The 11,503-nt window shown below is 44.4% G+C and overlaps 1 protein-coding gene across 3 annotated transcripts in view; it reads right to left on the bottom strand.

Moving 5' to 3' along the window:
* Positions 1–11,503, bottom strand: part of Nudt13 (nudix hydrolase 13) — a 24,488-nt gene that overhangs the window by 7,070 nt on the left and 5,915 nt on the right. The window contains exons 2-7 of one of the 3 annotated variants that reach the window (XM_021181856.2): positions 10,389–10,481; positions 7,062–7,201; positions 5,238–5,372; positions 3,648–3,754; positions 1,622–1,747; positions 589–700 (exon numbers count right to left, since the gene is read on the bottom strand). In XM_021181856.2, the coding sequence (XP_021037515.1) occupies positions 589–700; positions 1,622–1,747; positions 3,648–3,754; positions 5,238–5,372; positions 7,062–7,201; positions 10,389–10,471 (703 nt within the window). In that variant the 5' untranslated portion in view covers positions 10,472–10,481. The remainder of the gene's footprint in view (positions 1–588; positions 701–1,621; positions 1,748–3,647; positions 3,755–5,237; positions 5,373–7,061; positions 7,202–10,388; positions 10,482–11,503) is intronic. The other 2 variants (XM_029469335.1, XM_029469334.1) reach the window with 2 other exon arrangements.

Genomic DNA, 11,503 nt, shown 5'->3' with positions numbered 1-11,503 from the left:
AGCTATAATGCAGGGGAGTGGAGCAGTGCGGGTTAGCTATAACGCAGGGGAGTGGAGCAGTGCAGGTTAGCTATAATGCAGGGGAGTGGAGCAGTATGGGTTAGCTATAATGCAGGGGAGTGGGGCAGTGAAGCGGTGAGAGAGGCTACTGCTGCCCTCGCCTGGCTGTGGGACTCTGCTGCTTTTCACCATCTGTGGCTGCCCCCTGAAAACTAAAGAAGAAAAGAGTCTGAGGGAAAATGTGTGTACTGAAAGACTCAGGGAGAAGTACGCTAATGTCTACAATTTGTTCATCAGAAAAATAAGATGGGCTGATGGCAGGGCAGCGAGAAAGATGCAGAGAGGAGAAAAGTGTATTAAAGATTACAGAACTGAGGCAGTGGGTGTGGGCATTCAGTATATAATTAATTCTTCCAGCTATCTGCATGTTCGAGATTGTGCCCCCGTTATGCAGGAAACTCTATGTAATTCCAGGATACTTTCCTGGGACATGAGAGGGATGGATGTTTGTGGCTCTAAGCATGATGGCAATAGGAGAGGTGTGTTATCTTCCAGCATCACTGGCAGCTCCTCCCCTAAACTCCTTACCTATGTCACAGAAACCTGCCAGGGCAGAATATAACCCCTTGGGAAAGGAACTCTGGCGGGCAAGTAGGCATCGGGCCCCATCTGACACCAGTGTGATCACTACGGGCGCCATCTAGGACAGAAGAGTGGAAGTTGACATGCTGGCACTTTGGGGCTTAGAGGGCAACTGGAATGGACGATTGTGGGAACCATTTGAGCACACAAGCTTCCTTCCCCATGAGAGAGTAGCAACAGCCTTCTTGGACTACTGTCCCCAACTTTCTGTTTCTTTTCTTTTCTTCTTCTTTTTTTTAAATCGAGACAGAGTTTCTCTGTATAGCCCTGGCTGTCCTGGAACTCACTTTGTAGACCAGGCTGGCCTGGAACTCAGAAATCCGCCTGCCTCTGCCTCCCGAGTGCTGGGATTAAAGGCGTGCACCACCATGACCGGCTACTTTCTGTTTCTCTCTTTTTGTTTTACATTGCAAATTCTAGGAGAGCCAGGGTGACATAGAGACCCTCGTTCAAAAAGCGAAGGGAGAGAAAAAAACATTGAGATTAATTTTTATTTATTTACTTATTTATTTATTTATTTACTTATAGACAAGGTTTCTCTACATAGCCCTGGCTGTCCTGGAACTCACTATCATGGAGACCACCTGCTGCTGCCTCCCAGGTGCTGAGCACAGTGTCTGGCTGTTCGTTTGTACTTTAAATGTATGAATGCTTCCCTGCATGAGTGTATGTGCAAGATGTGCATGCCTGGTACCTGGTGAGGCCAGAAGAGGGCACTGGATCCCCTGGAACTGGAGTTACAGAGTATTGCAAGCTGCCATGTGGTTGCTAGGAATCAAACCCCCAGAAGAGCCAGTGCGCTTAACTGTCAGCCGTCTCTCCAGCCCCTTGGTTTTTTTTTTTTTTTTTTTTTTTTTTTTTTTTTTGGTCATGGTTTTTTTTTGTTTTTTTTTTTTTGTGAGAGTACCTCATGTAGCCCAGGCTACCTCCACCTCCCAAGTCCTGGGACTGCGGTATGTTCCACCCCCACGGGCCTCACCTGTGGATAATAGATGATTTTACTGGAGGGACACACTCGCTTGCTGCCAGCCATGTTCTTCTGGGTGGGCTGCCCACTTTTGCTGCAGAACTGATGACCGTCATGCCAGCGGAGAAGAGCCTGAGCCTGCAGACACAAAGGCGGGGCTGGCTTTAGAGAAAGGTACCGAGCACAATTCATGGGGGAAGTCTTTTCCTAGCTCACTTACTTTAAAAAAAGTTATTTAATTGTGTTTTTAATGGGGTTGGGGGGTGGTACATGTGCCAACATGCATGGATGGCTCAGAAGAGAACTTTGCAGAGCTGGTTCCCTAATCTACCTTTACAGACACCATCCCAGGCCACCAGGCTTGTATGGCAAGCACCTTTACCTGCTGGACCATCTCACTGGTCCTAGCACGCTTACTTCAAGTGGCTTTAAACTATAAAATAAGGAAATGATCTAAATATATTTTCCTAGCATCAAAAACCTAAAAGGAAACATATTTTATGTTTTTAATTTTAATTTTTTTTGGGGGGAGGCGGGACTCTACATCTTCACGTATAGTAGGAAGTAATCTATTGAGCTATATCCCTAGCCTAAACGGTATTTTGAAATGCAGTATGAATCATTTAAAATATAATATACAACAAATATATATAAGTATATATAATATATGCACACACAAAATATAAGTATAATATAAATGTACAGAATATACAGTAACATAATACACACCCATGAAACATGACCCAAATTAAAAAGGAAACATTTCAATTTCCATTATAGTTAAGCATTTGTTTTATATTTTTTCCTCAGTGAAGTCATGACTTTTTTTTTTTAAATTGTGATGTGTGTGTGTGTGTGTGTGTGTAGGTCAGAGGATAACTTTAGGAAGCAGTTCTTGCCTTCCACCTTGATGACAGTCGTAACGACTTTGCTGTGTAGTGTGCTCCATGTTAGTGGTCCCTGAACTTTCAGCCGTTCGCTGCCTCTGCCTCAGATCTTGCCCTAGGACTACTGGGATTCCAGGAGCACAGCACAGCCTCTGGCTTTGATGTGGGGGCCCGGGTGGAACTCCAGTCAGGTCTGTGCCATGTGCTTTCACGCACTGAGCCTTTCCCCAGCTCAACTTGTGAGTTTTCTTTTTTCAACTAAAAACGTCTTAGGGGTTTTGGTTTAACTTAGAACAGGCAATCAAGGCCACAGCATCCAGGTGCGGTGGTACCTGTGTAGCGATGCCTGAGACCCCAGCACTGGGGCAACGGACGCTCCCGGCTACCCTCAGCTATACAGCAAGCTGAAGGCATGCCTTTAAAATGAAAACAAAACAAAACATTAAAGACTGGTATGATGATAAGTCCTATTAACATGGTAGGATTTAGAATCCCCATGGAAACAAATCCTTGAGCATATCTGAGAAAGGTGATCTAGATTAGTTTAACTGAGCTGAGAAGACCCACTCTAATTGTGTCTGAGACCATATTATGAGATGGGGTCCTGCATGGAATAAAAAGGATAAAACCCTGTTTCAGAAAAGAATTTACAAGTCAACAATAAAAATAAAATAATTGAAATCTAAAGCTATGAGATCAAGTTATTAAAACAACATAAAATATAACATAATGTGTATATAATGCTGTGAAGTTAAAAATATTTATGAGGTTGCCTGGAGAGATGGCCGAGTGGCTAAGAGTGCATGCTGCTCCTGCAGAGGACCAGAGTTCAGTTCCCAGTGCGAATGACTTCTGATTGCTGTTCACAACCACACATTACAAGCCAGTGGCCCCTTCTGGCCTCTGAAGACACCAAGACTCATATGCACATACCTGCACGCAGGCATGTATGCACGCACGATTAAAAATAAAACCTTTAAAAAACTTTTAGGAGACTGATAGACTCTGGTGTCTTGTCCTTAGGAGGTAAACTTTCACAGCAGCTTTGCCAAAAGTGAATGGAGAAACCACGTCACCCCAAGATGGCATGCACACGTGCCCTCGTCCATGCACACATCGTTATTATACTTCCCACAGAACTGAGGAACTACCGTGAACAGCAAGGAGGAGTCCACCGAGTTCAGCTGGAAAAGAGCCTGCCTCAGCTTGATGAAAGAACCTCCGAGCTCTGCTTCCATTTCAGATTTCGGCAAGGAGGCTAAAAAATTAGAAAAGAGAATGCAATTAAAGGGCCAACCAGCTTTGCTTCTGTGCAGTCCATCCGTCAGAGCACTGCTCCCCAAACTTGCCCAAGAGACTCATCTAGGTTTTGGGAAATGACATAGGTTCCCAAGCTTCTACCTGGGGGTGAGAAAGGGTTGAGAGGGGAGGAAGGGGGAGAGGAGGGGGAGGGGGGAGAGAGGGGGGGGGAGAGGAAGAAGAAGAAATAAGGAGATAATGATAGGAAGTACAGTGTCTTAAAACAAATTTGAAAAAATCTAAATAAAAGGAGAGAGAGAGAGAGAGAGAGAGAGAGAGAGAGAGAGAGAGAGAGGGGGGGGGGAGAGAGAGAGAGAGAGAGAGAGAGAGAATATGCATGCACAAGAATGTGTGTTACATGGAATACGTGCTCTGGGTCCCCACACCTGAATGTTGGAAGCGTGAAAACACCTTTAACGAGTACTTAGGTAACTCTCAGGTTAGCGTAGCACAGTATTTCTCCAGATCCTCTTTCCAGCGGTCAAGCTGCTGGAGCAGCGATACTTGTCCTTGGGAAAGATAAAATGGGGGCCTAACTCACCCACCACCACACTTACACCCCGACACTGAAGAGAGGAGAGCACATGGTAGCATCCATGGCCAGGGTCAGCCAGCTCTGCAGTGCAGAGATGAGGGCCCACAGCCACTCCACCGGAACATTTTTATGAAAAAAAAAAAAAAACAAAAACGATAGCAAGACTTTGTTTTTTGAGACAGAGTGTTGTGTAGCCAGCCTGGCCTCGTGCTCTATGTAGCCGAGGGTGAGCTTGAACTTGTGATTCTCCTGTTTCACTTTTCAAGCTCTAGGATTGCAAGAATGTGCTACGCTGGCAAGCTTTTGCTCTGGTCTGGTTGTTGTTGTTGTTTTGAGTTTTTTGTTGTTTTGGTTCTTTTTTGGGGGGGGGGGTTGTTGTTGTTTTGCTTTTTTGTTTTTGTTTAATTTTGTTTTGTTCACTATGTAGGCTGAACTGGCCTAGAATTTAAAACTATTTGGTTTCAGCCTCTTCAGAGTGCTGGGATTACGTACTGCCATACTCAGTTTTAAAGATGTGAATTTTAAAATATTTATTAAATAGTTAAAACATAAAATGTATAACTGTATGGGGAATAATAAGCAAGTGTGCTCTCACCACTTGGAAAGAAGCCATTATGATGCCCTCGATTTTTATCCAGGGAAGGCAGTACATGTCCGTTATCCCAGCACATGGGAGGCTGAGGCAGAAGGGCTGGACTGGAGGCCAGCCTGGGCTACAGAGCAAGTGTCAGGCCATCGAACACTTCATAGTGATGATACCGGATATTAGTATTTTTATATCCTTATTTAAGGAGGAAAGCTGATAATGTGCTGATATGTGTAAAAGTTTCCTTGAGGTGACATTCCACAAGACCCTGCAGTCTGAGGGCAGCCGGGAGAGCCTGTCTGTCAGGAGAGGGGCACATACCACGGCTGGCGGAGACACTCTCCAGACCTAGATCCAAAGCAAACCATGCTTCCTGCTGCTCGGAGCACCCAACCAGCACCGAATCTTCAATTCTTTGCGAATCCTGTCCGAACTTACCCAGCAGCCCTTCCAACTCTAAACAACAAGGAGGAAGAGGGAGAGAAAAGGTGAGACTCGGATCTGAGTCGCATCACCATGTGCGACCCACAGGAAGGGCTTCTGCTTAGAGCACACGGTTGCTCCCTCGGCTTCCCCTGGGGTCGGTTACAGAATAGGCTCACAGGCCAAAGTTGCCTGTTCTCAAATCGATGCTTATATGGAACAAGGCAGTACTTGCCAAGACTTTAAATAGTTCTTGGTTTCTTAAAGTATCAAACAATGCAACTATGTATCCAGCTGTTTTACACTATTTCGGGAATAATGACAATGACGACCATCTGACCATGTTTAGTATACCACAGATTTTTTTTTTTTACCTTAACTCTATGTTTGCAGGACTTTTTTTTTCCTGCTACTGAGATTGAATCCACGTGAGGTAGGGGAGGTCTCAATAAGAACAGCCCTCGTGGGCTGGAGAGTTGGCTTGCTCTTAAGAGTGGTTAAGAACACTGACTGCTCTTCCAGAGGTCCTGAGTTCAATTCCCAGCAACCACATGGTGGCTCACAACCATCTGTAATGGGATCGGATGCCCTCTTCTTGTGTGTCTGAAGACAGCTACAGTGTACTCATATACATTAAATAAATAAATCTTAAAAAAAAAAAAGAATAGTCCTCATAAGCTCCTATGTTTGATAATTGGTCCCCAGTTAGTAGGACTGTTTGGGAAGGAGGTGTGGCCTTGTTGGAGGAGGTGTTATTACTGTGTGGGGAGTGAGCACGCAGTAGGGGTCTGAGGTTTCAAAAGCCCACGCTGTTTCCAGGGTCTTCTCTGCCTCTTTCTCTATGTAATTTCTCAGCTGCTGCTCCAGTGCCATGCCTGTCTGCCAGCTGCCGTGTTCCCTGCCACAATAGTAAGCCCAAATACACTCCTTCTTCTGTAAGTTGCTTGGTCATGTGTTTTATCACAGCAACAGAAAAGCAACCAAGATGCTCATGTGTGCAGGCCAAGTGCTCTCCACTGACTGACTCTCTCTCTCTCTCTCTCTCTCTCTCTCTCTCTCTCTCTCTCTCGTGCGTGTGCTCGCGTGTGCACACACACACACACACCACAAACCCAGCAGTCGGGCTTTGAAGAATTCCCAGTTCACACTGGAACCTCAAAGATACCGCCCCCCCCGATCCAGAGGCTTACATCTCTAGATGCATGTACTGAAAGGGGTCTCAAAAGTCATTTGTATTCAGTTTCAACCCTAGCAGAACCAGGTTAGGATGTAAACCTTAAACTATGTAATGTGCGCTAGCAATCATTTGCCGAAGGCAAGGCTGGGCAAAGCTTCTATGAAAAGAGACACCAAGTCTTTTAGAGTCTATATGTTGTCTTCTGTGACTACGCAAATGCTATTGCCTGGACATAGTGTGTCCAGGAACAAGTATGGCTGTGTTCCAATACGATTTTATTGACAAAATGGGCAGCAAGCTTTGGAACAGCAGCTCCATGGACCTCCGTTTTAAGGCACTCATGGTTCATATTACCACCAAAAATACCTAGCAATTCAAGTTCATATAATGAGTTATTAATTAGCAGAAATGGTTATGTAAGCTTGATCAAGAGCTGTTTGAAAAATCTGAACTTTAAAATGCAAGGATTTTTTTTTTTTTGAACTACCTGAATCCCACCTGGTGGGGGAAGACTCACCTACTCCACTGGTACACTTTGACCTTACCTGCTCGGCTAAGCCGGGGCACCAGGTATCGATGTCCTGACGCCTGGAGCAAAGGATCCAGGTCATGAAAGAGGTAAAACACTCCTGTCTGCTGAGCCTTCCTGCAGGCCTCTTCATCTTCCTTCAATTCAAATAAGTATCTGTATTTGGGAAATAAGCCATTGAAAGACCATACTTAGGCGAATGCGGTGACTCAGCAGGTAAAAGATGCTTGTTGTCCAGTCCAAGGACCTGAGTTCAGTCTCCAGAACCCACATGGTGGAAGGAGAGGCCAGGCCCCCCATGTTATCCTCTGACCTCTTCATGCGTGCTGTGAACATATCCAGACAGAACCCACGCTAAATAAACAAGCAAACATAAATAAATCACACTTGGCTGTATATCTATCATTCATCTGGGGACATTCTTCTAAATTCTCCTGCAGTTTTATGTATTATGTATGTATGCATATGTGTATGTATGCATGTGTGAATGCATGTATGTGTATCACTAAGTTGCCCTGGCTGGTCTTGAACTCACTCTGTAGTCTAGCAAGGCCTTGAATATAATCCTCCTGCCTCAGCTTCTAGTGTAGACATGAATACAGGGCTGTGCTGTCATGCCAAGCTCCATTCACTTATTTTCATCCCAGTTTGCTCGCAAGCTGGCCATCCTGCTGCTCCTCCCCTCTGTCCCTCTGCGTGTCATTGCACCATTTGTTCATTGTCTCCCCAAGCCGACTGTGACCTGTGCAAGCACAGAGTCCCCCATCCTTGGCTTTTCATCTCTGTAATTAGCATGATGAATGGCTTAGCTCAATACGCATCCATTGACTTGAACTTCAAGGGAAATGAATACTGAATTAAACATTAAGGAACTTTGCCAGTGTTACATGGTGAGACAAGAATTTGCAGGCACTGGACTAAAAGGAATATGAGGACAATGATAAAAACCTCAGCACAGAAGGACCACAGATGGGAGCGGGCTGTACTGCGGAAGAGCATAAACGCTTTTAGGAATTCCCACTCATTCTAGGGAAGACAAGGCACACATCGGCCATCAGCACACCCTTGTTCAGACATGAACTCTTTCAACTTCTTAAGTGTACCATACAGCCCATTCTTGACTGATATAATTCATAATGATAATATTTTCAGTAGCCAAAATAAAAATGTGGACTAAGGAAACTTTCTAGGCTGGGCATGGTGGCACACACCTTTAACCCTAGCACTTGGGAGGCAGAGGCAGTAGATCTCTGTGAGTTCTGGGACATTGAGAGCTATGTACAGAGACACTGTCAGAAAAGAAGGAAGAAGAGGAAGAGGAAGAGGAAGAGGAAGAAGAGGAGGAGGAGGAAGAAGAAGAAGAGGAGGAGGAGGAGGAAGAAGAAGAGGAGGAGGAGGAAGAAGAAGAAGAGGAGGAGGAGGAAGAAGAAGAAGAGGAGGAAGAAGAAGAGGAGGAAGAAGAAGAAGAAGAAGAAAAGGAAGGAAGGAAAGAAGGAAGGAAGGAAGGAAGGAAGGAAGGAAGGAAGGAAGAAAGAAAGAAAGAAAGAAAGAAAGAAAGAAAGAAAGAAAGNAAGAAAGAAAGAAAGAAAGAAAGAAAGAAAGAAAGAAAGAAAGAAAGAAAGAAAGAAAGAAAGAAAGAAAGAAAACTTACTGGTTTTTCAAAAAGAGATAATGAATCAAGTTCTGGGCGTCTCTAGTAGCTTCACTTAGGATGGTGAGAGTCTGTCCACCAGCTTCACAAATTGAATTAGAGTCTTTAAAAACCACTGGTGACTAAATGTGTGTTGTCTTGGGGGATTATTTATTAACTTTTTGTGTACTTTTTACAAAATTTTTTTCTTATTTATTTATTTATTTGTGTGTGTGTGTATGTTTGTGTATGTGTGTGTGCTTTTTAAAACCCTAAAACCAGGGCTGGAGAGATGGCTCAGTGGTTAAGAGCACTGGCTGCTCTTCAAGAGGTCCTGAGTTCAATTCCCAGCAACCACATGGTCGCTCACAGCCATCTGTAATGGGATCTGATGCCGTCTTCTGATGTGCCTGAAGACAGCTACAGAGTATCCATATACATAAAATAAATAAATCTTTAAAAAAAGAAAAAACCCTCAAACCAAACTAAGGCTGCGTCTCAGTGGTAGAGCTCACCTTGCATGTGAAAGGCCCTGGGCTTGATCCCAACACAAAAGGACAAAAAAATTGAGCCCTAAAACAGACTCTCAAGTTTATGCCATATTTTGATAACTGGGAAACGTATTTTACAGATGTTTTCTGTAAGATCTGGAAACATCTGTAAAAGCAACAAGCAGAGTTGGCATAACATGGAAACACCTGTCGGGGAAAAGTCATCCTGAGCTACGTGTGTGGTAAGACCCTACCACAAATGACAAATAGGAGATGTAGAGATGACTCACTCAGTAAAGTGTCTGCTATACCAACATGAAGACCAGAGTTTGTATCTGTGGCACACAGAAAAAGCTGGGCAGAGCTCTATAATCCCAGTGCTACGGAGGTAGAGACAAGAGGGGCTTGCTGGCTAGCCAGTCATGGAGTTCTAGGTTCAGTGAGAGATCCCATCTCAAAAAATAAAGTGGGGGACTAAAGAAATGGTTCTGTAATTAAGAGCACTGGCTGCTCGTCCATAGGACCTGGGTTCGGGTCACAGTACCTCCACGGCAGCTCATGACCATTTATGTGAGTTCCAGAGGATCTAACTCCCTCTTCTGTGGATGCTGCACTGACACAGTACACAAACACATGCAGGCCAAATACCCATGCACATAAAACTTGAGGAAACTAGTACGGTGGAGAAGTGATTGAGGAAGCTATCTGGTCAACCTGCCTCCATCTGCATATGGACATCTATATACATTCACCCTTCTCCACAGGGGTTGCCATAAATATGTACACACACATGAAAAATACAACTAGATCCCATCTGAAAACAAAAACAATAACAACAATGACAAAAAAGAACAGTCTCTTTTTTTGAGAGGCAATGTTTCATATAGCCTGGGGTGACCTCAACTTCTCTATGTAGATAAGAACGATCTTGTATTCCAGATCCTCCTGCCTCAGTCGCCCACATGCTGGGAACACAGGTGTACATCGCCACCCTTGGGTGAAAGGACAGTGTCTTATCCGAGTGGAGCTTGTAGTCAAGAGCATGAAACACTTTACGCAGTTTTAAATTTAGTGCTGAATGGCTTTCAATTGTAAATAATTTACAGGGGGTGTTATTTTGCGTAGTTTTTATCTCATATATTTAATTCTTAATATGGAGCGCTTAAGAGTTGACATTTTAGTATTTAATAGGCCAAAACTAATCAGACTGGTCAGGACTCACCGTGCCTTAGTGACATAGGTTGACAGCAGCCTATAGCACCCAAAAGATTTCCTCCTGAAAAATGTTCTACAATACAGAGACATTGTCCGGTTCCTAGAGAAAAACAGAGGGTTCTTGTTTGTTTGGCGTTTGTTGTTGTTGTTTGTTTTGATCACAATATGCATTTAAAGCAATAAATCAACAAGGGAGTTATAGTTTAAGCCTGGACAGAATCACTTTGCAGTATCAGGAAATAGCAAAATAAAACAGCAACAACAACAACAAAATAAGACTCAGGCTTTGACTTTGTTTTTTAAGACAGTGACTCCTTATGTAGCCCTGGCTGACCTCAGACTCCTCCTGCTTCTCCTCCTGAGTGCTGGAGTTTTAGATGTGCAAAACCACCCCTGGTCTTCAATGCATCTTATCACTAAACAGGGTCTCAAATTTCCAGTGACAAGGTTTCTCTGTATAGACCAGGCTGACCTTAAACTCAAAGAGATCTACCTGTTTCTGCCTCCCAAGTGCTGGGATTAAGGTGTGCACCACCACACCCAGCTCCATGCTTATTTTCTGATATACAAAATTGAAACCCATTCTACTAAACTAGTAAATTAAGAGAATCAGCTAATTAACATAAGTAGTGCACTTCCTCCTCCATGCTGTGAAGCAGGAGCTGGGAGGCCAGTTGCAAAGCCAACCATCTCTCTCTCTTCCAAGGTCCCTAAGTAGGCCGTGCCCAACACTTAACAATATGGTACAAGTGGAAATGATGTGTATCCCTTCTGGGACGAAGCAATTAGCAGTGAATATGGCTTCTTCAGGGTCTGGAAGACGCCATCAGATGGAATAGCTTAGACCCTTGACTCACATACGGAGAAAAGCTTCCCGCCAACCCAAACTCTCCTGCATCGGACTGTTTGTAAGAAATGAATTCTGAGCATTGGGTACGGGTGGGAGTGGGGTCATAGGGCTTCTTCCATATTAAGAAGTTAAAAATAGCCAGACGGTGGTCTCAGCAGTGACAGAAGAGTACAACCTTTAATCCCAGCACTTGGAGGCAGGAGGCAGGAGGCAGGAGGCAGGAGGCAGGAGGCAGGAGGCAGGAGGCAGGAGGCAGGAGGCAGGAGGCAGGA

The sequence above is a fragment of the Mus caroli genome, chromosome 14 (assembly GCF_900094665.2).
Source record: "Mus caroli chromosome 14, CAROLI_EIJ_v1.1, whole genome shotgun sequence".
Taxonomy (NCBI): Eukaryota; Metazoa; Chordata; class Mammalia; order Rodentia; family Muridae; genus Mus; species Mus caroli.
This window is presented reverse-complemented; position numbering and strand designations above follow the sequence as displayed.